At 35.1% G+C, this 27,478-nt stretch overlaps 1 protein-coding gene and 1 long non-coding RNA gene across 4 annotated transcripts; both read left to right on the plus strand.

Moving 5' to 3' along the window:
• The first annotated feature begins 552 nt into the window (after positions 1–552).
• Positions 553–11,334, plus strand: LOC130047884 (uncharacterized). 2 transcript variants are annotated; one of them, XR_008796697.1, is made up of 3 exons: positions 553–653; positions 5,792–5,846; positions 11,088–11,334. It is a non-coding gene; the product is annotated as an uncharacterized LOC130047884 (long non-coding RNA). The 2 variants fall into 2 exon arrangements; XR_008796696.1 differs by having other exon boundaries at positions 582–653; positions 5,774–5,846.
• A 6,139-nt stretch (positions 11,335–17,473) lies between these two features.
• Positions 17,474–24,375, plus strand: LOC125656664 (uncharacterized). 2 transcript variants are annotated; one of them, XM_056143559.1, is made up of 3 exons: positions 17,474–18,398; positions 18,478–18,534; positions 18,821–24,375. In XM_056143559.1, the coding sequence occupies exons 1-3, from the start codon at positions 17,519–17,521 to the stop codon at positions 23,593–23,595; spliced, it is 5,712 nt and encodes a 1,903-aa protein (XP_055999534.1). In that variant the 5' UTR covers positions 17,474–17,518; the 3' UTR covers positions 23,596–24,375. The 2 variants fall into 2 exon arrangements, with proteins under 2 accessions (XP_055999534.1, XP_055999535.1); XM_056143560.1 differs by lacking the exon at positions 18,821–24,375 and having other exon boundaries at positions 18,478–18,627.
• Positions 24,376–27,478: the final 3,103 nt, after the last annotated feature.

Raw genomic sequence — 27,478 nt, forward strand, 5'->3', positions numbered from 1 at the left:
CCCGCCGTGAGCTCTATATCCTGATAACGTAAACGGAGTTATCCGTAGTCAAGGTTAGTGTGCCAAGAACGACCTAACAATCGGTATGAAACACGTCAGACAGCATTTGACCCAATGATACGTTTATGAGTGTGCTATTTTTACATACTACAGCTTAATTCCCTTTTTTTTTAATTAAATATAATGTGTATAATTCTGCCAGGCGCGCACATACAGGAGTGGAGGATTGGCAGAGGGTCGAAAAATAAATATATTTGCCTATTCTATGGACTTCCATTTGTATATTACTAATGTTCATCCCTAGTTTCGATTTGGGTCCTTAGAAAAAAGGGTGAAATTCACCCTCAATATGTATTTCTTGATTCACGCATGTACACGTTTATGGAACTGCTCGCGGTATCTCTGTGAACATATTACATATGTATTTTATTTGTAAAGAAATATTTTGGTTTTTGAAAGTTTGAGCTGTAGTTTCCCCCCAAGTTTTACAATAATACATGTAAAGGGTTTCAGATTAACTTATAATTCATTTGTTATATCCATTTCGCGAGTGGCAAAAATTGTAGTCCTCAGAATACCCATTAGCGGAAGATGCATGGTCTACTGAACAGCAGGTTGTTTTCTATTGCTCGGTCTGCTTGCCGCTCTGTAAGGTATGTTTCTTAAACTTCACTGTAAGTTCTGTTTACTAGAGATAATTACCGTGATGAAATTTCAATACCTTGTTGGATGAATGATCTAATTAAGGAAAAGTATCAATGGATTAGATGACAATTTGAAATTCTTTATTTTGAAGGAGGAAAATACCTTTGCTTCCGGAAAATACTCTTACTTTCGCTTTAGTTTCTTCTTAATTTTACTATTACATTGTATTGCTATCAGAGATTGTTTATATTCGTCTGATGATTTTTCATCATTATATGTCAGCTGAAAAACTTCTCCAATTTCACGGGCATAATCTACCTGATCACTGGGCTATACATCTCATCCCAGCGTTTTACTACATTATCTAAAAACAAAATATTGACGTTGGCGATTCATAATTTTGAATATGTGAGCATTCTGTGCTTATATACTATCAGACATCAAATTTTGTAGTTGTCCCACGATAGGGTATTTTCATAGTCACAGTACAGTACAAGAGCAGTTGACTTCGTAAATACAAGGAAATACTTGAATTTGTGTAATCAGGTTATGAAAATACATGGCTTGAAGAACGGCTTGTAATTGTAATATACCGATTTTACCAACATACTAAAATTAAAGCAACTGTTGCATTTGAAACGTTACCTAGCGAAAAAGTGCAAGGCCGTTTGATTAATTCTGCCTCGGGTACATGTATTTCTCGTTGATCGTTTTGAATTCAAAATTAATATGTTTTGCCGGAATATTGCCCTTGTTCCTTAAGATATTTCGCTACATTACTATATATACAGAAATTTATATTTTTAAAGTACCTTCGAATCGTAATTGTGAAAGAGGAAGAAGATATCTTTTGGAAATTTTGTTAAATATCACATATTTTTAGAATTTCTACTTTCGCTTTATTTCTCTGAAATTGGACTTTCGATCGCTACTTTTGACACAATGCATGTTAAGTCACCCAAAGCATTTAGTAACTAAGCATATTGGAATTTTAGACAGTCAGAGGATTTCAACTAACCTGCATACGAATTTAAATAATCTAAAGTTAATACTAATTACTAAAGTACATTTATTTAACAGATCAGAAATTGTCTTTTGAAAAACAAATCGAAGATATGCAGCAGGCCTAGTCAACAACACATGGTTGGTTTAAGGCTGCTTTATTTGGGAAAGAAATATTATTCAACTCACTATAAAACTCAAGAATAAATCAAGATTCAATGATTGTATTGAGAACATATTTATTAATCAAAAGTTAAAACAAAAAGAATGAAACATCTACAAGACAATAAAAGCTTACACAAAAACATATTTCTAAAATAGGTACATGTAATTAACAGAAGATATGAAATGCATAATGTTATACCATATTAATTGTTGATTACACTTACAGGTATCTGAATTGTAATCAATGAATAGGTATAGATATGAAAAATATATAATTACACATGTACACTAGACGTGCAACGACATTTTGACCTAGCTCTTCCTCGATTCGGTCCTGATTTATTGACAAACTCGCCGAGGCTAACTTATGTTCCTGCACGGCTAAGCTCAGAAACATTAAAAATGTAGCACGGAGTCCTTATTTCTTGCCATATCTATAGACAATCACGTGATAATTTAATTACATGAAATACATGTAAACAAGTGTTCTCGTTTTGTTCTCACAACACAAGATCTTTTCGGAGCCCTCTGGCACTTTTTTATCGACATTTCCCCAATTAGTTCTTTGTCTCTTATTTTCCAAGATTTATCGTATTTTTTACATTCTCTTTTACTGTCGATTCCATGTTTACATCAACTCTCCACAACGTGAAAATCTTATATTCATACGCGTATAGCAAAATTATTCCAAATTCATGACCAGAAAACAGCTATTTTAAACAATTTACAGTAAACACGAATTTAATTGCACCAAAAGAATTTCATAATATGACTAAATATTAAGTCCAAAACACAAATGGTGCATATGAGACACTTTAACAAGATTTCTGTAAAAATCCGTTCACAGAGGTGTAGTGCTTGTAGCGCACGGAACTCTGGGTGGAGAATGATAAAAACGGTGTTAAAAGTCGATCTCGAACATTTTCCCTCAATAGTCGTTTCTGCCTTTTTTTCATAAAAAATAAGGATATAGAGGGGCTATCAAATACATGTATGTTTAAACAATGACATCCTGGTGTATACGTATGTGTTGTATTCTAATTCCAATTTTCCTATTTAGGTCAAAATCGATCGCAACATTTTCTCCCAAATGAACGCTTTCCACTACCTTTTCGTAAGAAGATAAGGCTGTAAAAGAGAAATAAGATGTATGTTCTTATCCTTATGTGCTTGTACCCAATTTACAGATCAGTAAATCCCGCAATAGTTAACCAGACAGGGACTGGCTTTAAGCACTGTTTTTATATGTCGGTCCAAACAGTCCCGGTGTTGTATAGTAGTAGCCTTTCCCCCTAGCCATCTTTCCCTTCGGAAAAATGACTATATAGTATCCCCACCCCGGATAATGGCTATATAGTAGATCTTCCCCCACGGAAATGTGGCTATATAGTAAGATTTTCCCCCTTTTATAGCCAGATGACCCCACGGAAAACCTATTATATAGTAGATTCTCCCCTTCTTTTCATTCCGGTTACGTTTACGGCGGACCATTCCCATACATATTCTTTTCATTCTGATATTAATCCTTTTCTGGCTATTCATTTCTTTTATATCCTAAATGGATAGTTAATTTCCGAATTCCCTTGATTGGGATTTTTGGAAATATATATTAATTCAACAAACATCGTTTCATTCAGTCGAATTTTATGTTAATGTTGGAGTAAAAACTGTAAAATTTATGCAATTCTTTAAAACTCTTCTCTACTCCTAGGCATATAGCAGACTAACTGAATATATAGTAATGATGAGCCAGAAAGCCTCTACCAAATTGTAAATTTCATGACCCCTTGGGCAGATGTTCCTGTGTTAGGGCGTGGTCATATTAGTCATAGTGACAATTCCTTCAAAAATCTTTACTACTAGGCAAATAACAGACAAACTGAGCATATAGTAATGATGGTCAAGGAAACCTCTAACAAGATTGTAAATTTCATGATCTAGCAAAATTGTTTATTTTGTAAACAAGGTTGCAGGGTTTCAGGAGCGGAGGGGGGTAAATGGTCAAAGAGAGTTAATGTTTATAATGCTTAAAACCTTATGTCTAGTTCTTTTGATGTTATATGAAAACTAGATAAATAAAAAGATGAAAGATGAGGTGATCAAGATGCTGCCTACCCGAATAATACTTTTGGGGAAAGACTTTGCTTTGCTTTCTCTGAAATTCCGTCTATTAATCTGCCAAAATATATTGAGATATTGAACACTGAATGCTTTTGTAAAGAGTTTACATAATGCACTCTACCAAATGTTTCAATTGTAAAGCTTTGGGGGATTGTGCATATAAGAACCTTTCAGACAGGTCCATGCATTGGCTCAGATGACCGTCAAGGCCTATTATCCTCTTGTTAATTCAAGATATCGATACAATTAAGACTGCAGAACATCATTGAACATAAAGATTTATTCTGATACATTGTAAGTGGGCTTACTGTTTGTTTTCCACAAAGTGCTTTTTTATGAATTTATATACAGTTTCGTATGTTTTATACTTTCTCAGTAATACCATAAAGTATATCTTTATAAAATGTATCTCTATGAAAATACATGTATCTGCATTCAAACTATCGGCAGCAGACACTCTTCGATACTCAGATCTATGCAATATCAATATTTGTTGTACAAAACCTGATTGACTTTTCATAATCTGTTTTCTAAAATCAAAACCAAAAACATGAGGGGGTAACCCTGCTATGGGGGAAGACCTACCATATAGCCATTTTCCGGGGGGTAAAGCTACAATGGGGAAAGGCTGTTATACAACACTGGAGGTTACAAAAGGGGAAAATAATATGATCAATCAACTATCAGAATACATGCATGGAATCGTCATATGTAAATTAACCAGAAATGGGACTCAAAAATTCTGATATATTCTTTTTTCGACGAATAAAAAAAAATCTCGAATCGCAACCAAAGACCGAGACTGGGACTGGCTTTTAGTCGCTACCATTGTAAACACATGATCGTAAAATCATAGAAATATATAGTGAAGAGTGAAATATGTTATCATGTATTCAAAGGTGCATCTATATTGCACACAAATTCAACATTAAAAAAGCTGGAGGCAGACAGGTGTGGCAATCTCCTGCACACCACACATACATATATTTGTAAATAAATTCATATAATCATATAATATCTATGTGAAAAGAGGGATGAAAGGCAACCGTTTTTTCCGTTATTTTCATATGCAAACAAAGATATATTATGGTTCTCCGTTTAGTGACTCAAATGTCATATTTTGGATGGATATTTGTCCAACTAGAAAATCAAATTCATGTGTCAAATCATTTTGCCCTATTTGTCTTGTCTTTGCAAAACATTAATAGAAATAAAAACATGGTGTTGTATTGCTGTAAAGTACCTGTACTTAAAGATGGAAGCTGTGTACAGTGTTATCTGATAGAAGGTCTATGGATTGAAATATAATGTCAGAATGAAGTGAATTTTCTTACTCTTTTGCACAACAAGCAGAATGTTGATATTTTAGAAGCACTTTAGCTTTTTAAAAAATATATATAAAGCACATGCAACGCCCCATTCCTGCATATTATAACCTCGGTTTGTGTTTATCGTCCCAGAATACATTTAGCCAATCGACAATGTTTGTTCACATCCATCATTTCTTAAAATAATTTGTTGGAAGATGAAAGATGACGATAACGAACAGTGATCAAACTCCTATAAACATACAAAATATAAAGCTGAACAAACACGGACCCCTGGATATACCAGAGGTGGAATCGGGTGCCTAGGAGGAGTAAGCATCCCCTGTCAACCGGTCACACCGTGAGCCCTATATCTTGATCAGGTAAACAGAGTTATCCGTAGTCAAAATTAGTTAGCCAAGAACGGCCTAACAACCGGTATGATACAAGTCAGACAGCATTTGACCCAATGATAGGTTGTATTGGCAAAGAAGATTGTTATAACGACCATACAATTTCATTTCATTGTGTAGATTTGATTAATGTTGCAGAACAGAAGACGAAAACAATCCGGGATATATAAAACTTAACCCATCTATATCCAAGGTAAATGTGAAGTTTCAATCATTGCACATAATTACCATAAATCATCATTATATTGAGTCTGTAACTCACCTGAACTGAAAGCTCCAATGAGCTTTTCTGATTAACTTTTGACCATCTGACCTGTCGTCCGTCCGTAAAGTTTCGGCTTCTTCAGAACCACAGGGCTAACTTCAGCTAAACTTGCCACAAAGCATGCTTGGTTAAAGAGGATTCAAGTTTATTTAAAAACGTGCCACACCCTTTTAGCTCTTTGAATTGGATGTAATAAAAATTAGTAAAATTGTTGTGGCATCTTTTAAAAATCTTCCTCTAAAGAAGCTATGGTCCAATTCCAATCAAACTTGGCACACATAATATTTAGATAAAGAAGGGCCATAGTCCCTCAAAAGAGAAGATAATCAAGAAAGGGCAAAAATAGGGCGGGGTCATTTAAAAATCTTCTCAAGAACCATAGGGACAGAATTTTTTTTTAATTTACCTGAGTTTCCTGACATAAAGGATATTCAGGTTTGTTCAAATCATGCTCCATTTAAAATAGGATGGGGCCACAATAGAGGATCAAAGTTTTACGTGCAAAAATATCGCAAAAATCTTTCAGTATCTTCTTCATAAGAATAACTGGTCTACGGTTAGTCATATCAATATGCAATTATCCCCAGGTAGTGTAAATTTGAGTTTATTGAAATTGTGGCCCCGGATGTTGTTTAGGGCCATATTAGGAGATCAAAGTTAGAAAAAATTCTAAAGAACAGTGGTATGAATTAATGTTCCTCTATATTCCCATTATGGCTACGTATTTTTCATAGGAATAAAGACTGAGCAACTATGTCATCTTTGGAATATCTTGTGCCATACAAAGTGTCCCCACAATATTTTCCATATTTGATAACAATGTTCCCTTTTATTTCATATCTATAGTAGAAGAAAAATAAGATATTGCTTTTAAGATGAATTTCCACGGTATTGCTCAGTTTTTGTTGACATGACAACAGAAATAACGTTTTGAATTACCTTTTTCAGACGGTTCACAATCTAAGATTTCAGAAAATATTTACTATAATCACTTTGCAATGTAAGATATGAAGAGAATTTCAATTGGATTGTTGCACGCATCAAATACATTGATGATATCTTAAAATAATTAAAAATATTTTCAATAGGAAACATTCGTGACATTACTCGTTAGGTGGCGCGACCGTTGTAAGGGTGGTTACGTGTGCGCTTGAAACGTATATAGATGCTTGTTTCGAATGAAAATATAATGGAGGGAAATTATAGTAGTTTTGCTGTCCAGCAATTAAAGAAGTTGGTGACGAGAGGAGCTGCAACAAGCGGCAGAAAATTGGATTTAGTTGAAAGGTACCGTATACCCAATGCATGTTAATAAATAACGATAACTACTCATGATATTTCAGTACCATTCGTGCGATACTTAGCCCTTTAACAGTTTAACACAGCGTGGCGTGCAGCATGAGAAACACGCCGAACGGTAAAAGACAGTATTTCGTTATTTTCGATTTCAATTACGTATTATCATCAGAGTTCCCTGCTTCATAAATATCACTGTTTGATAGATAAAAACGTTTGTTCAAATCCAATGGCTTGAAATTCAGAACGTACTGCAATCACAGGAGTCGGTAGTTTTAACCAGCTGTTAATCACTTCGCTTCGTTCACCGACTCCTGTGCTGCAATCTACAGTTACATGTACATATATGTAACCAGCTCTAGCACAATCACTATATTCAATGCGTTTATTAACAAAATTGAAATAGTTAAATATAATGTGATGGGCCTGTATATATTGCATGAATACTGAAACACAAAAATTAAGAAACTTGGATAATTTAAAAAGATATTTTACCATTCCTTCGATTTATTGCTTATGAAATTGTATACTTTTTGGAACTTGTCAGATAAACGTGCAAAAAAGAAAGTAATATTATATGTTTGTACTGAGGCATGTAGTACTTACAATGATATGTAACATAGCTGCATCATATGCATTTTTGCACGGGAAATTTACTGAGTTGTGGTTTGATATGATTGATATTCAACTCGTGTGTTTTATATCCCCTCAGTGATCAATCTCATAACTCCCATAAGCAATACAAAATAGATAGTTTGGCAAACATGGACCCCTGGACAAACCAGAGGTGGGATCAGGTGCCAAGGAGGAGTAATCATCCCCTGTCGACCGGTCACACCCGCCATGAGCCATATAGCCTGATCAGATAAACGGAGTTATCCGTAGTGAAAATCAGTGTACTAAGAACGGCCTTGTTTTATCATTTTAAGTTGATGAAAATCAAGTAAAGTCTATCGAGATTGCAACGAGGGGACACGATAAGAATCCTAGATGGTTTCAAGAGAGAATGTGGAGATTGACAGCCTCAAGATTTGGTGAAATTTGTAAATCTACTTGTCGACGGAATACAAGAAAACAATGCAACTCTTCACTGAACTCAAATTTGCAATCACGGGCAATTCGTCATGGAAAGAACTATGAAAATAAAGCATTAAGGCAGTTTGAAATTGGGTACAAAGTTGTTACAAGTAAATGTGGCCTATTTTGTTTGCATGCAAACCTATTTTTAGGAGCTAGTTGATAAAGATGATGTTGTAGAAATAAACTAAAGTGTCCATTTGCTGACAGGAATGAGAATGTAAAGTCTGGTCCTAATTTTAAGTATCTTGTATGATGGGAATAGAAGCATTTTTTAAGTCATCGAGTAACAATTATGATCAAGTACAGGGTCCATTGTACATTGCTAATCGTAGTTTTTGTTTATTTGTTGTATACATATTTTGTGATTTGTTTGTAAAAAAAAAATTACCTTGACAGAAGTTTTGTAGAGAATTCTTTGTTACCAAAACTGAAGACTTTCTTTGAAAAAATATGTCAGACCATACATTGCTTCCAGGATTTAAAACGATGTAATGTAAGCAACTGCGGTTTAAGTTTGACTTAATTTGAATTTCTTTTCTCAACTATGTTGAATACTCAATGTTATGACTTGTACAGTTAAATGAAGGAAATGTTGTGATTTTTTTATTGTGTGAAATGTGTATTGAATGATTCATGTCAAGTTACGCAATCATCACCACTTTTTCAAGGGAAGCATGTTTAGGGACTATCAATACTGGTCCCCATTACAATGTTAGCACTAGTTATTCAAATACACAGATTTTACCAAACTTAATTTGTATTTTTTTTTTTGTACTTTTCTTTCAATAGCACATGTGTATGTTAATAGCAGTGTTTATCTACAATTTTGAAAAATGATATATACCCGCCAGGAATTTGATGCTACATGCCTGCATTTTTGAGATTATAATTCAAGTTACCACACCTATCATTATTATGTGTCAATCTGAATTGTTTGATTTGTTTGATCTAAAAGACAAGATTTTTCAATGATATGTCTATCACTAGATGAATCATCAAAAGAATCCGATACAAAAGTGACGCCCCCCCCCCACCCTGGTCTGCACCCACTCATTGTTTTGATAGTGTTTTTATACTTGTAATTAGACCAACTTGTACTCTGACATTGGACACGGACAGGTTTTTCTATAGGAACCTTTGTAGTATCTTAAATGACTCTTGTGTTAGGAAATTTTCTTTTGAAATCATCTGGCATGGGTTCATTGACTATTTGTTTAGATGGCCAGATGTCAACTTCTTTTAACTGAAAATATAAAAAAATTATCCAAGTAACAATTACCCTTGAAACAGTTGACTCCGACTTCTTGAATAACATCGCAAGTTCGATATCACCCTTTGCTTGCCTTCATTTCATTAATGTCATGAAAAGTTTATTTCTGGGGTGTAAAAGTTAACAGGTATAATTTAGCTCATAAGCTGCTTGTCCCAGACAATGGAAAAACATCATGAAATGGTCATAATCATCAAACCCTGTATAATAATTAACAATTGCGTTATCAGATTGAAAATTCTCAATAGAACATTTTTAAAAATCAAGCATAGGAATTTCACACTGAATTTCTTAATGGCAGACATTTTTTGACGCTTTCTCCTCCACATCACATTCTTTTTCATAAGAATTGCGTGGCACAACTTCAGTTTGACACTGACTATCAAATTCATCAAGCTGTAAAGAGGGCATTGCATTTTCTTTGAGACATGACCTGGCCCCTACAATGTATTTAAGTCTTAGATTTTGAGACAAATATTTGTAAAATTAGTATTTGCTACCCCCGCCCATTAATTGCATATTTGATTGGCCTTTTATCAAAGCTAACTCCACTACAAATTCACATTTTGTAAACAGTACAAACAGCAAATATTAATTTTGAGAATGAACTGAAAAAGAATGCAACAACTCCCTTTACCCTATGTTTTCTTGTATTACTCTAGTGTCTTGGTAAACACCATTTGTACAATGCATTTATATTCATGGTGGAGATATGCTCCTTCGTGTGGGGCGATTGAACCATGATAGACGTCCAGCTTAGAAGTCAGTGTACTAGGATAGCAAGTATGTCTCTTGTCTTGTGGAATGAACCATCCATCAAAATGAAATGTATAATCTGAATTGGTAGAATAAGAACCACAAAGCAACACGAATCGTGACACAAATCTTAAAAACGAAACAAAACAAAACATGCTTGAATGCAATATAAAAGAAAGTTGAAAGGTGATAATAACTTAATAAACCAGCTGGTCTATAGTCACTCGAACGGAAATGGCTGTGGCACACAACATTGTACTTTCCTGGCTTCCACAGACGCTTCGTTCTCTCATCCATTCTTCGAACTGCCACTATCCATATTAACCGCAATTCGGAATCCGATGAAAAATGGTGTCGTTCAGGGTTGGTGCATCCTGGTACAAAACAATATTGTGGCATTTTAATCACGTGAAATCGAAAATACGAGCAAGTCACTAGTAAACAATAGGAATTCAAGCGTCGCAACGATATCAAGCGCACGTATAACCACCTTTAGAACAGTGGCGATATCTATCAGGGTGAAATCGACGAATGTTCCCTATTTTTTTAGTTTATGTCAAATTGGCGCTGGATAGACTTTGAACTTAATTATGTTGTTGCTCCTAATCTGAAGGTATTTTGCGGTATTGATCCGGCTACATATGCACACCTTCAGAGGAATTATCTGTAGATATTTGTATGTGTGTAAATAATACGTTTAATACGTAAATTTTCTTCAGTTCTACTGAACGTAATTGATAATAATGGTATTTTTCATATTCTCCAAGAACCAACAATGAAGATGTACTGTTTGAGGTGTAAACGTGAGACAGAATGCTCTGTAAACAACCGAATACCACAATCCAACAACCCAAAAAGACCAGGCACGGTCAGAATAACTGGAGTTTGCAAAGTGTGCGGAACCAGTACGTCAAAAATCGTTGGGTGATCGACTGAATCTTCCATAAATGAACAAATACCGCATGGAAGCATGTAAATATAAGTACTAAATACAATAAACATCAAGACATGTCTCATTCTGTACTTATTCAGCCGAATTCAGACCCCATTGTGAATTTGCAAGTAATGTTTTGTTTGATCATGCATTCTTTATACAAGTCACTCGACAACAACCACGTCCTAAGGCCATAACAATACGATAAAATTCCATTTGGGTGTCTGGATTACTTGAATGAAAGGTGAAGAAAACGAAGAGTGATCAATCTCATAACTCCTTCAAGCAATACAAAATAGATAGTTGGGCAAACAGAGGCACCTGGACACACCAGAGGTGGCATCAGGTGCCTTGGAGGAGTAAGCATTCCTGTCGACTGGTCACACCCGCCGTGAGCCCTATATCCTGAACAGATAAACGGAGTTACCCGTAGTCAAAATCAGTGTGTCAGAACGAGCTATCAATCGGTATGAAACACGTCAGACAGCATTTGACACAATGGTAGGTTGTATTGACGAACTAGATCATTATAACAACCATAGAATTTGCGAAATGCTGACTTCAATCAAGACTTTTGAAACTCCTGCACCATCAACTTGTTGGTCAGTAGCTTGCCTCGATTTAAAAACTGACCATACGCAGAACAAGCTCTTGCGTATCGAATCAGTTGAGAGATATAAAAACCATACGCAGGTAATAGTGGGATATTGCTACATAAATATGGGAAGCTGACGATGGAGACGCTGAAATCATCCCGTTTGTCATAAAGTTGAATTGTAAGTTTGACGTCAATGTCTACTTTCAATAAAATATCTAATTATGAAGCAAACCTGGACGACGCTGTGGTGTTTTTTATTTCGAAAGGTGTTTTTCCGCTCACAGTGACTCCAGATTTGAGACAGGTAACGAGTGAAGTACACGGTAAGGTAATTTCCGTTTCCCACCATTCATTGTTTTTGCTCGCCTTTGTGAACTGTGACAATGGCGTACCGAGATTTAAATGTCCAAAGACGTTCTGATGGTGTACCCCTGTATCTACTTCTCTAATGGATTATCGAGATATTCGTAGATCCGGAAATAAAGAAAACACGCAAAATTCTACACTTTTCAATGTATTACTTTACACACAAAACAACAGTTTTGATTATTCACACAATTTAAAACGAACAATGAATTTACAAAACAATCAATACCCAAGTTAAAAATGATACCTTTGATTTTAAATTATAATTCACACATAAACACGAACTTAGATTTCATAGGTTCTTTTAAAATTACAAACGTTGAAAATGCCCCCCCCCCCCCAAAAAAAAAACCGGTGACATATTTTAAATCGGCATCATTTTTTTATGAGTTTTAATGAGAATACAAGTTCATTAAAAGATAAAACAATGGACTATTTGCAAGTCTGTGCAGATTCGTTTTTTGTAGAAACGTGATTATAAATGCACATATCGGCATTCATTTTTTTTTTTTTTTGAAAAGGCACAAACTGTTCACTGCACAGTAAGAATCTTGTAGCATCCCGAAATATTCCGTTTGTTTCCAGTTTTCAAACCAAAACACGACTCAGTGCTGTCCTTGAATTTGTGAAGGGTTTGTGTAACATGTATATGTACACGGACATGTATTTATGGACTTTCGGTGGTGAGATATTATAATCAAAAATTCCTTTAAACAGCCTAGAGAGGTGGCGGTTTTTTTTATTGCACTTTTAACTGTTTCGAATTCATATTCGAAGTCTTCGGTATATCTGATTCCTTTCACTGGATGGATTTCTAGCATGACCAGAAACTCTGCATAAGCTAAACAGCTTAACGCGTTAGAGGCGAATTTCACTTCCAGTCTGACGTTTCCTTGACGAACAAAGTTTGAATATGCTTCTCCGAGATTACTGAGAGCAAAGTTAAAAGTGTATATCGCATATCCTTGATCAAGTACGTTTCTCGTTATCTGAAGACCGTCGTCTTTATTCCATTTCTCGGCAACATCAAATAAATTCACAAAAGGTGTGACGTAATTTTTGTTTTTACCTACGCTGATTTTTATTGGTCAAGAAGGTGCACTTTCCCCATTCATATAGAGCGCTATGTCCTGTCAGATATTGAACTTGTTCTTTATGTAACCTTTATCATACTGTTTTGAACCCTAAGATGTTCACGTGTATATAATGGACAGAAAAATAACACTGCCTCACTTTCTACAACGTAGTATTAGTCTTGACAAGAACATTATAAATGTCAACATGCTCGGATGGAACTGTGTTGAGTTGATTTGACCAAATAGGTCAGAATTTTAACACTACAAAATACAGGAATAACAAACGGGAGAAGGATTGGGAGAATGTATTCCAGCAAACTCTATAGATGATTTACTATAAAACGACACGTGACCTCGGACACTGAAGATAAAACAGTAGTCGGAAAACAAATTACCGCCATGGTGGCTGCTGAGGAACAAGAGAAATAAGAGATCAAAGGGATCATTACATATTGACTCGAAAATAGAACAAAGTTATAAACAAAGCTCAAAAGCACCTTACTTCCAAGAAACAGATAAAATCTCCCTATCCAAAGGGTGTTAAACATCTCCTAAAACTAGTCCAGCGTAGTCCAAACGAAAATGATTCAAGCTGTTTGTTTTGTCACCGGTCACGCACAGGAACATTAAACTAACTTCCAGCTTTTGGAACTTTCGGGAGTGTTTATATATGGAATAAAAACTCAGATATTTTCGCAAATGACGGTAAACAGGAATTTCTTTCTTTGGTAGGTAATGTTTTATTTCAGTCTGATTTTAAATGCAGTGTACAAGACTCCGGCTTATGAAACTCATTTTAAATCAAATATGAAAGGATTGGACTACGTTAGTTTCATTGCAGGAGTTAACATATCAACAGATCACTCCCGGATCTGTAATGAACCTCACTTTCAGCTAGCTCTATACAGACATGTAGACAACAGTTTCATTCTTATACGCTCAATACTAATATCCACACGGATATAGATATTTTGCAGAAAGGTACGGAACCAGTGCAGAACATGTGCGTTTTATATCAATAAAAAATGCATATAAAAATTGAATACGGTTGACACAGTAATTACAGATAACAAAGCAGAAGAAAAGTCTACATGGAATGCACAATTATATATAAAAACTATACCTTTAAAGCCCGGTATTTCATTTTAAACCTTTCATGGTGGATATCCTCCGTGGTACCCCACAACTGGAACCGTTCCGTTTCGTAAAATACCAATAGCCAAACCTTTAAAATCAGATAATGGGACATATTTCAAATGTGCTTGAAGGATATCCAAAGTTTCGGGTAAGATAAAAAACACACAGTTTTATATTTTAAAGCTCAACTTTTCCACAGAGAGCGATGAAAAAGATTTTTTTAAATCTTTCACTATTCAATTTTATATGCAAAGTGTTCATTATTGACTAGGGAGATCAAGAGGTTATAATATAGTTATTCGTTTGTGACATGATATTGATCTTCGACACAGCATTCTTCGGGACGGTGTATATGTGTCCCACTTAGGAGTATTTGGGCAACATAATCTACGATGGTGTAGATGGGTAAAAATGATAATGTGTGAATATCAATTTGACATTGTCCGTTCGTGACTCTTGAGGTTTTGAAAAAAAGCTTTCAATATATCCCTATGTAAAGCGTTAAGATGGATCGATCCTCATTTGACTTATCAAAATTAATGGTCGAAAGTGGAAAAACTGTATTAATTTACACTCAATATAGTATGATGTAATTAATAACCAAAGAAAATGTGTATGTTGTCACCTATTTAAAGATGTTAGACATGCAAAAACAAAAGTATACATCAGCATAAAAAATCACAAATTGATAGAAACTTGTTGAAATGACAAATTTTAAATGTCAACAGTTTAAATAAAATGAATTCATAAATATATCAAAAGTGATTGTGGATGTTAGGAAAATCATTGTATAATAGACATGCAGTAAGGGAAATTCTAGCATAGGAATTATTGCCCTTGACAACATTGTTTTATTATAAAGAATTAATCATCTACAGAAAATAAAAACATTTTCAGTATCAATTGTTAACCAGGTTTTTTTTATTTTATCCAGTGAATAAAATTCTTCTGAAAGATATATTTATATCATGCGCAAAATTTAATCAAATAAAGATTTGCAAAAACCTATGACATCACATGAGGATCGATCAACCTTAAACTCTCATTATCCCACTCAAACACTGATGGTAACACTGTGAGATGACCTCAATCTTGCTCTACACTATATGAAGGTGCTTGCATGGTATATGTATATCATATCCTTGGGGCTACTTGCAGTTTTCCGATATATTTCTCGGTAAATTTTGAACACCTCTTGTGGTCCTAGCATAATAGTAGGGGTCATAATGTAAACAAACATCAATCTACACTATATGAGAATGCATGTACATGTATATCTATTTGATTTATTCTTGAGAAAATACACTGTTGACAAATATTCTAATGTTAAGCACAACACGCCCTATCATGGCCCTGGCCATGACTCGTGGTTTGAACAAACATGAATCCCTATAAGAATTGTAGTCATACAATGGATGCCCCCTTAAAACACACAAAATTATAACAGGCGTAGGTATCAAATCAAACATTACACTGTATATAATGTTCTGTATCTATTGTTTTATATTATAGGCTGATACCAGGAGTTAAGAACTATGAGTAAAGTTTACGTTTCTCATAAAAAAGCATTCTAAAATCAATTAGAAGACACATTTCCGGATATGTTAATCCAAAGCCTTAGTTACGATTAAAAAGAGAAATATTAATATTTCTTAAGATGAAGTTTTACACCGAAAGCTATTCCAAAATCTTACTCTACACTATATGAAGGTGCATGCATGGTATATGTATATCATATCCTTGGGGTTACTTACAGTTTTCCGATATATTTCTCGGTAAATTTTGGTCACCTCTTGTGGTCCTAGCATAATTGTAGGGTCATAATGTAAACAAACATCAATCAATGTGTTGTGATAAGTTTGGCTGAAATTTATCCTCTTAGTTCTTGATAGGATGAAAATGTGAAAAATTTACTCAGAGTAGACAGATACACATCATAAAAAACATTTATTCCTTCTTTTAATTCAAATAATCCCAAAAGGGATTGGCCATGTTAGAAAACATTTTCAGAAAGTTGTATGCTGGAACAAGAGTTGAAGCTCAATGTATCGTGATGTCAAACCTTCTCCCAGTTTTTCTAAACTAAAGATTTGTCGTAAAATTACTACGTACTACAATTGTAGGTGTCAAACAATCCAGATCTCAACTTGTAGGTCGATTAACCAATGGTTCAATGACTCTGACGCAGTGATACAATGACAAAATGGTGCGTGAATGCAATGCCGATGTTTCGATTTGCTGATGTAGCAATGGCACTATGACGCAATTTTGATAGTTTAGATGCTCAAATTCTTCTACACGCTTTATCGTACTCAATTACGCAGATAGTAGGGAAGAAGCCAGAATTGTCTGCGATTTTGTTCCTAAAACATGGACGTAAACGTTAATAAGACATATTGAAAATAATCAAATGTCTGATTATACTTTGAAATTGTCCTCTTTCGGTAAAAATAATTTTTTTATCCCAATGCATCAATTTGATATTATGAATATCTTATCGGTGCGAAAATATTTGTGGATTACAGACAAGCAACAGAATCATACAGGTTCAGTAAAATCGTGTGATTCATATAACGAACGGGATTACATGTACCAATGATCATGCCATTGCATAATAAATTCTATCTCTGGTTTGATGAAATTGCTAACTATTCAATGCACTATTTTAAAACCATTTTCAGAATATCAATTAAAACTTTTCGATAATCATTGTTAGTCATTATCATTTATTTTTTTAGAAAATATATTTTCCAAGAAATTATCTAAGAATTTTCAATTCAGGGACTTTCTTCAGGTTCCAAGATCATTATATTTAGACGGTTCAGTTCTGACTTCATCCTCACTATTCCACCATCTGTCTTTGTCATAAGATTGAAACTTCAATCATATTGATCTCGTTCAAGTTTCGTGGCCTTGAAGTCGGATGTGATATTACTGTTGTGACGTCACTTTCCATGTATACTAATGCTATTATATGAACAAGTTTTAAAAGTTATGATCAAGTAAAACATTGATGACAAATTGAACTTCTGGCAGGTAGAACAAAATTGAAGGAACTTGTTAGACAATTACTTTCATGGACCAGACATGCAAGCATCTACTGGGGAAGAAAATTTCATAGTGTTAATCCAAGCCCTTCGACTCACGAATAGAGGACTTAAAGACTACGTTGACTTCTGTCTGGAAGACATTTATAGCAGCATCATTAGAAATGTGTCCAAAGTTGTTCCAGCTTGCAACACTTATTGCAACAACCTACATGAAAACCAATGGTGTGCACATTGTAAGAAATGGAGGACTGAGATAGAAAGTTACATTCGGCTTTCACCGTTCAAGAAGAAAATAAAATGGCAAGACATTGACTTTAGAAAGTTAACAGGACCGGACGGAGGTTTGGCAAAAACTGAGTTATTTTCAATCTACATCAGACGGCATCCAAATACACCGGTGGAGTTTGATATTCAAGCAATCTTATCATTGTTTCAGAACTGTGTTTATTTTGACATCGGAAAAAACAAGAGTCTTCTTGATTCTGTTCGCAATGTTAGGAATAAACATTTTGCCCACACAGCAAACTTTGATATCACTAACAAGAGCTTGAGGGATTCAGTTGATAAACTGATTCTTTTGTTTCAACATCCATCAATGCTGAATTATGGAAATTCAAAGTGTATCATTACCAAGTTAAGGAAACTGAGAAAAAGGAATATGGAACTGGTTGAGACAAGTACGCATGAACTCTGTAGAGAAATCATTGAACTCCGATACGATTCATCCACAGCACAAAGAAAACTAGACACATATATATTACCACCGTCCACAGAGACAGGATTGGTCAGGCGGATGAGGGCAGCAGTCATCAGATCGATAAGAGGACAGTGTCATTACGTTCCTGTTTTCCTTACCCTCCTGATATCCTTGATTACGGCATATTGGTTAAAGTACGAAAAAGACACTAACATGAAAGGTAAGTGTAAGAGATTATACTGTAGTTTAACGTACATTTGTCTTCAATTCAGATTTTTGAAGTGAATTCTATTTTATAGGTTACTTGTACTCCATAATGACAAGAAATTATCCACAAGAACTCCAAAGTCCAGAGGGTAAGTTCAAAGTATCAAACCTTTAAAAGCCAACAGTGAGGTAGAAATCAATTCTTGGTGCCATTTATTTATCATTCGATATGTGACACATTGACGAAATAATAAAAATAAATGATATTGGGGATTCTTATTTGTATTTCACAAAGGCAAATCCATCAGGTGCAAAGTGTTCGACGCTATTTGAAATGTATATGACTAGAAAACGTGACCAGACACTTAATTCAATTGGATGACCGATTAGTTTTATATCATTAAATATATGAAAATATACCTTTTTTGTCAATAGGTTGCAAAACCATTGAATATGAATATCCATTTGCTGTTGACATCGACTTTGAATTCTATCGTTCTACACACGACATGCTAGTCGGTCGAAAATGGCTGCTTTATGAATTGGAAAATACAATGCGTTCTTCCCCTAGAGGTGTAATGTTTATAGCAGAAATGGGATATGGAAAATCTGCAATAATGTCTCATCTAGCGTGCCAGGACGATCGACGAGAAGCAGGTTATCCAATTTACGAAAATATATCCGTTTTCCATATTTGTACTTTTGAATCCCAAAAGACATTGCTTCCAGGATTATTTGTCAAAAATATGGCGGGAGGATTTGCGAAGTACATACCGAAATTTAAACAGTATTTGGAGCAAAATCGATGGTTTAAAGATTATTTCGAAGGTGGAAAATGTCTTGAGGATGCCGAAGGATGTCTAGATTTTCTAGTTATCAAGACACTTCATCAACTCAAAAATGAATCAAAAACTCATATTGTCGTCATAGATGCCCTGGACGAGTGTATAGAATATGATTATAAATTCAATATTGTAAGCCTGCTTCAAAGAAGAATTACAAAATTCCCAAAATATATAAAATTTCTCACCTCATCCCGTAATATTTCACGTATATCTCCACTAAACCTACATTTAATTGTGTTTGAACAAAAAGCCAAAAACTATAAAAATAACAGAGATATTAGCATATTTGTTGGGAGGAAACTGCAGAATGCTCAACCGAAGGAGCTCGGTAAACTCAAGTCTTTATTCAAAAGTTCGGACATGGACGAGATCAGGGACAAAGCTGTGAAATATGGAAAAGGCAATATGCTTTTCGTATTGCATGCATTGAAATTGTGGACAGATACTGAGCAGTTGTCTTTAGATACCATTCCTAATACACTTGAAACGTTATTTTACGATCAATTTCTCCGAATATTTGGAAACGATGACGCTAAGTTTGGCAGTACTAAAAAGATCTTGGAAATATTGTGTGCAAGCACCGAACCGTTGTCTGAGGCCGAAATATTCGAAATTGGCAACATCTCCGAGGTTGATCAAAATCACATAATTAAGTTAATGGGAAATGAACTAAGCCATTTCATCAGACTAATTCACGGAAAAGTACTAATCCTTCATAGATCGCTCTCGAAATTTTTAACAAATAACGATAGAAGAAGAGAACAATTCTACATATCAAAACAAAATGGCTGTGTCCATTTGTCTTACTACTTCCTAAGAAGTGTGAATTCTAAACGGAGTTTCAATGATACTGATATTTTACAGTTAACAGAATATGTATCTTGCTCGAAAAAACAAGAATTGAAAGATGTGTACTTAAAATCTGGGGAAAAATACAATTCTAGTATTCACTACAAAACTCGATTCACACATCGTCCTATATTCCTTCTTCATCGAGCTGCACTAAAATTATATTCCCACTCCAGTATGTCTCTTTTTCTGGATCTGTACTTAAAATTTCCGTTGGCACATGTTGACGAAAACGACGACGGAAATATCACTGCTTCGTACGTCGCTGCAGCCTATGGTAATCATGAAGGACTTGAGGCTCTTTTGAAGTATGGAGCTAACGTGAATTTTACCAGATTAGGACCCAGAATAATGAATAGTTCTTTTGATGACATAGTTGAATTCAGCAAACTTTACGCTCAATGGGAATATAATCTTTTGAATATTGCCTCGCAAAATGGACATCTCAAAATCGTTCGGATTCTTCTCCGAAATAAGGTTCATATAAAACATAAAATTTCCTGTGGAGTCGATTCTTTCCAACTGGCTTCAGAATTTGGACAAACTTCAGTTGTGAAATACTTTCTCATGAATTACAAGAGTACATTTTCTAAAAGTTTTAATTTTTCTCTCTATCTGGCATCAAAAAACGGACATGAAGATATTGTATCATTATTACTGCATCATGGAGCTGTTGATATTTGTCTTCCATGCACAGGGAGGATGTATTGGACAGAGTTTCACCAAACTCGCTTACAAGTAATAGACAATGAATTTGATTTCCATTTGCTAAACTACATTTTTGAGGATGACAGACGGAGGATACGATGCGAGACAGCGATAGAAGTGGCAATTCAAAATGGATACACTGAAGTTGTAAAGCGTTTAATAGCACATTCTAATTCTAGTCTACTCTGTAGAGAATCTGGTGGTAGAACACCTCTTTTGACAGCCGTTAGGTTTGATCGGACAGACATCCTACAGTTCTTTACATCTCTCAACGTGTCCATTGCTCAGCACTGTGTTTCTGGGTATCAGAAAAAGGATAGATTTGAACTTAGCAAGACGGAAGAATTTGAATATGATAAAAACATGTGTTCAAATAACATGTCAGCGTTTCATATCGTCGCGGAGTATGGAAGCTCGAAAACCTTACTTATGCTATATGATAATTTCAAAAACGTTTTTTGGACAGCACTTGATATATTTGGTTCAACACCTGTACATTATCTAGCCTGTCAAGGACGAGTTGAATTGATCAGTCATTTCGAGAGCAATTACCATGTCAAATCCTACAATGGTTCTACGCTATTACATTCAGCAGCCATATGTAAGCAATATCTCCTTCTTGATTACCTTCTCACCCGAATCTCCCAATCTCCTTTAGATGATAGGAATCAAAGCTTTGTTCATTACCTTGCTCAGAGTGAAAGTTTTATGTATGAAGATGTGCAATCTGTCATTGACCACAAACAACATTTAAGAAAAACAACTTTCCAAAGAATAAAAAAAGAACTATTCTTCAGAGATGTGATGAAAAGAACTGCGTTTCACTACGCGGCTATTCATAGAAACATCAATTTTCTTCTGCTTTGTCTTGAACTTGATTGGAATCACAGAATTTGGAACGATCTGTTTGAGCTTCGTGACATCAACAATGAGACAGTAATAGATTTGTTGTTTAAACATTTACCGCCATATGATAGCTTTTCGACATCAATTTTTACACTTTCAAATTACTTTATTAGAAACCCACATCAACATTTTATCTCTTTAATTCTCGATAAATCATTTTCAAGAAATATTATAGAAGAGAAACTTCCGGTATTCTGTGAGTACAGTGTGCGACATGGATATCCTCGAATCTTTGAAATACTTTTGATAAAATACCAGGAACATGGTTATAATATTATTCATTTTGATGAATGCGTATCAAATTTTTTTCATATAATCCCTACCCTGGATTATATAGATCCATCGTATTTTAAATTTCTTGACTTCTCTTCTTTCTTGAAATGTAACTGTGATAGTTCGATGAAGTTTGCATTTCATAAGTTGATGGAAGATCGCAAGATATCGTTTAGAATGTACATAAAGAGAGTACTGAACTCTAAGATGAACTGTAGTTCTATGGATTTTTGCTATGATGACGAAGGATATAACCCGTTACATAGGGCTGTTATTGGCGGAAATTATTATGCTTTCGAACTTTTAATAAACAATGGAATGTCTGTGAATGTCGCAAGTAAAGACGGAAGGGACGTTCTACAGTTATTGATTGAACATGCACCATGCATTCCAGACGATTTCGATCTCTCTAAGAAATTTTCTTTCGGCATGCCTTTGACACATACCGAAACACTAAGCCTTAGGCGGAGTAGAAGGTATGACGATATTGGTCGTTACATTGCAAAAAATACGACACTTATTATGAAAAGGACTCTGACGCAAATATGCGACAGAACAACGAACTCTCTCAGCATCGTTCATGTTGTTGCCGCTAAAGGCCTTGTAGAAATTTTAGACGTTATTAAGGAATCTTTTGGAGAGACATATTCCCATTGCTTAAATCGTAGAAATATTTCAACAGCCTATTTGGTAAGTGTTTTTGGTCATTTGTCGTTCGAATTTGCAAAGATTGAGTTTTCCACCGATCTTACGTACACCACTGCTGCATTATATCTTAAATTCGCATTCGACTTTAAAGCTTTCGTTTATCCAAAAGATTCTTTTTATTGGAAATGTAAACGTACAGTAACAAATTTCAGAAACACGAGGTCTTTGCTAAGCTGCGCTGGTAAAGCGGATGAAGAAAACGCGATACTCATGTCTCAGGTTATTAAACTGAACGGTTTCAAGTCGATGAAAGACTACAAAAAATATCATGAAAATTGTGAATGCTGTAAAATGGGCGCACAGAAATTCTCAAAATCCGAATTTGACAATCTTTTAAAAGAATTAAGGAATTATTGGGAAAATCCAAAACAATTTAAATACAGCTACCTGCTTCAACACAGACAACTAGAAATTGCACTCGAAAATTTGGAATGCAAAATGAAAAGAGATAAAAGAAGTAAACAATGTCTCTCGCTTTTTTCCAGGATGATAAAATGGAAAAGAACCATACGATTTCTTTTCCCAAGAATTAGTATAGAGATACCATTTACAGCTATTACATATCTATACGAGCATGATATAATGGCACCTTTTCAATTTCAATTTCTGCCAAGTTTCAAACATGTTGATATGTTAAGCCGTAGTTTTGTGTTTCTGTCGAAGGAAATCTTACAAACTTATCCTGGATTTCAATCATCAAAGGAATATGACTACTGGGATGTTTGCAGAAGAAACGGAGACAAAAGGAACAAGAAAATGGTACAAACAATTCTGAATACCCCAGTATCTGAAATTCGGAAATGGAAAGGAACTGAACGAAGCAGGCGTATCATGCTCCATCAGTTTGGGCATTCTGATGATGACCTTCCCACTGATAGACCATTGCACCTATATGAACGACTCCTGGAAAATGATAACTGATATTAAGAAAACATCTTCGAAATCGTTTTCTTTAAAAATGTTCGCTCTTGATATCTGTGGAATAGATTAGGCTAATCTTATGCACATTTTCATTTCAACATCATGAAAATGATTAAGAACAACCCCCTTTTTTTTTCAGGCGAAGTTGCAACCCTATAACTCTCTTGAAATTTTCCATTTAGCATTTATTTTTGGTTTGAGTACTTCTTAAATAAATATTTCATTATAACCTTTAAATGATGTTATATATCTCAACTGATTCGATACGCAAGAGCTTGCTCTGCATATGATCAGTTTTGTTTGGTTCGAGTCAGGCTACTGACAAAGTTGATGGTTCAGGGGTTTCAACAGTCTCCTTTAAAGTCAGCATTTCGGAAATCTTATGGTCATTATAATGATATAGTTTACCAACACAACTTATCATTGTGTCAAATGCTGTCTGACGTGTTTCATACCGATTGTTAGGCCGTTCTTGGCACACTGATTTTTGACTACGGATAACTCCGTTTACCTGATCAAGATATAGGGCTCACGGCGGGTTTGATCGATCAACAGGAGATGCTTAATTTCCCTAGGTCCCTGATCCCACCTCTGGAATATCCAGGGGTCTGTGTCTGTCCAACTCTCTAATTTGTATTGCTTAAAGGGCTTAGGAAATTGATCATTACCTTCACCTTTCATATACTTATGTGTCTCTTTTATTTATGTATGCTATTGCTGTATGAACTTTATATCATTTCTGTATGATCTCAAGAACTGATACATTCATATTAAAATAATGAAGAATGATTTTGATGTCGTTATTAGGGAAGGTGACAGTTAGTGACCATCATATCTTTCAATAATTACAAGAACATTTTAATTGTTTGTATTTCATCCACAACAACTGAATGGTTAAAGAGCGTGTTTTAAGCCTTTAACGAACGGATTTACAGCCATGTTACGACAAGGTAAAACACTAAGTGGAGCAGCAAAGACATATTCGAAGTTTATGTTTTAAGGCTCGTATGACTTGTTACTTAAGACACTTGTCAGGTACTTGATAGTTATGTTTATTATCTGCTTAAACAGCAAAGGAAATTTTCAGATCAAGAGCAATTGACACTTTTCTGGATATATATGACTGGCCTCATGAGAAAAGGGCCTTTATCTTTCGACGTCACAATTCACAGAAAACGGCGTCATTGTTCCTGAACTTGAAACGCCAAAATCGCGGCAACGTAAAAAAAAAACAAAATTTGTATTTTTTACATCCTGGGTGCATTGTTTATTTAAATAATCACATGAAATACTACTTGGGTTTTCAAATGTTTCCGCATGACAGTTGGTTTCTTGATAAACCAGATCATTGAAAATAGCAAAAAAATCAACACTACACATTGTTTCCCTTTTGTAATAACAAAAGATGCAGCGGGTGTGTATTAACCAAATTTTCTTCTAAAGCATATCCAATTCATTAAATCATAACTTATCCCCTAAAGCATTACCTGACCCGTTTGGATAGAAATTTTGGCAAACTACAAACACCAACATAAAAAAGTAGAATATTTTAATTTCAACTTGCACAAATCGTCGATAGAGTAGTCAGCTTATTTCGACTGGTTAGCTGATTGAGCCGATATTGACCCTGACAATCGAGAGTCGCGAGATATATTCAAAATTCAACCCCTTTGTCCTCTCGGAAAATCATCTCCTGTCGTCTTGCTGCTTTAGATATGGGTAATTGTGGTTATTTCGTGTACTTTAATCATTTCTACAGCTGACTACATTCCCCGATTTTCGTCAACAGTGGTTAAATTATTATAAACAAGAAAAACTCAGATCTACCTACCTGTCGAAGCGGCGTGTTGTTCTCTTTTAACTCATAACCGGAAACACTCCAAACGAATTTTCTTGCATAACCGAGACATTATGATTTAGGACATGGGTAGCCGTGGTATGCCTTTGTAGAAGAAAATGGAAGATATAGTCCGAACACAAATCCATCGCATCAACCTATAATTTTGAACTTGAGATCAAAGGTCAAGGTCATAAAGGGGTCATGAATGTACATGACACATAATCTCATGGTTATACACCCATGTCTTAAGGTATGACTATGTCAAAACCCTATAATCAATTTTGACCTTGAGGTTAAAATTCAAGGTCATATAGAGGTCATGAAGGTACTTGACATATCATCTCATGGTGATACACTTATGTTTCAAATATGGTATGCCTATGTCAAAGAACAAAGAAGTCATCGCCCTGACTCGAATCCATTGTAAAAACCTTTAATTTTGACCTTGAGGTCAAGGTCATATGGAGGTCATGAAGGTACATGACACATCGTCTCATGGTGATACACTCATGTGTCAAATATGGTATGCCTATTTCAAAGAAGAAAGAAGTTATGGCCCTGACATGAATCCATTGTAAAAACCTTTACTTTTGACCTTGAGTTCAAGGTCATATGGAGGTCATGAAGGTACATGACACACCGTCTCATGGTGATGCACTCATGTGTCAAATATGGTATGCCTATGTCAGAGAACAAAGAAGTTATGGCCCGGACATGAATCCATTGTAAAAAAAAAACCTTTAATTTTGACGTTGAGGTCAAGGTCATATGGAGGTCATGAAGGTATATGACACATCGTCTCATGGTGATACACTCATGTGTCAAATATGGTATGCCTATGTCAAAGAACAAAGACGTTATGGCCCGGACACGAATCCATTGTAAAAAAAACCTTTAATTTTGACCTTAAGGTCAAGGGCCAAGGTCAAATAGAGGTCATGAAGGTACCCGACACATCGTCTTATGGTGATCCACCTATGTGCCAAATATGGTATGCCTATGTCAAAGAACAAAGAAGTTATGGCCCGCACACGAATCTGGAGACAGACATACGGACAGACGGACGGACGGACAGATGGACAGACGGACAGACAGACAGAGTGATTCCTATATACCCCCAGAACTTCGTTCGAGGGGTATAATAACATATAATAAATTGTGTGTGTTTTCTAATAGCACAGTCTAGTCAATTCGTACGGGTTTTCAAATGGAAGACATACGCCATTCAAATTTGTTTATAAATTATCTTAGTGCATATTGTCTCTAGTTTCGGTTTTTATCTAATTTTAGATTGAATATATATTGATATCCATAGTAATTGATTTATTTCGCAATATATAGATCTATGTACAGTCCTGTATACGTGTAGCGTACATATATGTACCTGTAAGGACTTATTGAAAGAATCGATCTATTCTCCAAACATACTGATATGTTATATGGAGCTGTAAAATTATATTTCTGATAATTCGGCATTTCAATTTCATTGGAGACAAACATATGAAGTCAAATAATGATAATGTAGTTCCTGATTATTTAATGGAAGTTTTATTTCTAGGACCTAAAGGATATGGTATTATATATTTTGCACGATTAAATACAACTTAATATCGACATATAACAGGTTAAAGTAATAAAAACCATACACATATTACAAGCAACTATAACAAATATCAAATAATTTGATTTCAGCGTATAATAAGAAAAACTCATCAACTTATTTTTAGAATGCTTACGATTTATGATAGAGGCATGTAACACTTTTTCCAAGTGGGGAACGTAGCATTGTTTTCAAAGTGGGCTCTCGTGGGGATCCAGTTTACAATAGGTCCTCAGTACCCCTTGCTTGGCGGTCCTTCGGATGAGACTGCAAAAACCAAGGTCTCGTGTCACAGAATATGTTAAACGATAGAGATTGTTCCCTACTCAATGGCCATAAGTGCCGAGCTTAGGCCTATATTTTACAGCCCTTCCCCAGCAGTGTCGACGTATTTATATGAGTGAAATATTCTCTCGAGGGACGTTAAACAATTTATAATCACT

This window comes from Ostrea edulis, chromosome 7 (assembly GCF_947568905.1).
Source record: "Ostrea edulis chromosome 7, xbOstEdul1.1, whole genome shotgun sequence".
Classification (NCBI taxonomy): domain Eukaryota; kingdom Metazoa; phylum Mollusca; class Bivalvia; order Ostreida; family Ostreidae; genus Ostrea; species Ostrea edulis.

What these genes read in the sequence shown, in the direction of transcription:
- LOC125656664 (XM_056143559.1), top strand. Translation starts at nt 17,519, where the DNA reads ATGCAAGCATCTACTGGGGAAGAAAATTTCATAGTGTTAATCCAAGCC. An exon ending in AAAAGACACTAACATGAAAG is followed by an intron (nt 18,399 to 18,477) that starts GTAAGTGTAAGA and finishes TCTATTTTATAG; the next exon opens with GTTACTTGTACTCCATAATG. An exon ending in AGAACTCCAAAGTCCAGAGG is followed by an intron (nt 18,535 to 18,820) that starts GTAAGTTCAAAG and finishes TTTTGTCAATAG; the next exon opens with GTTGCAAAACCATTGAATAT.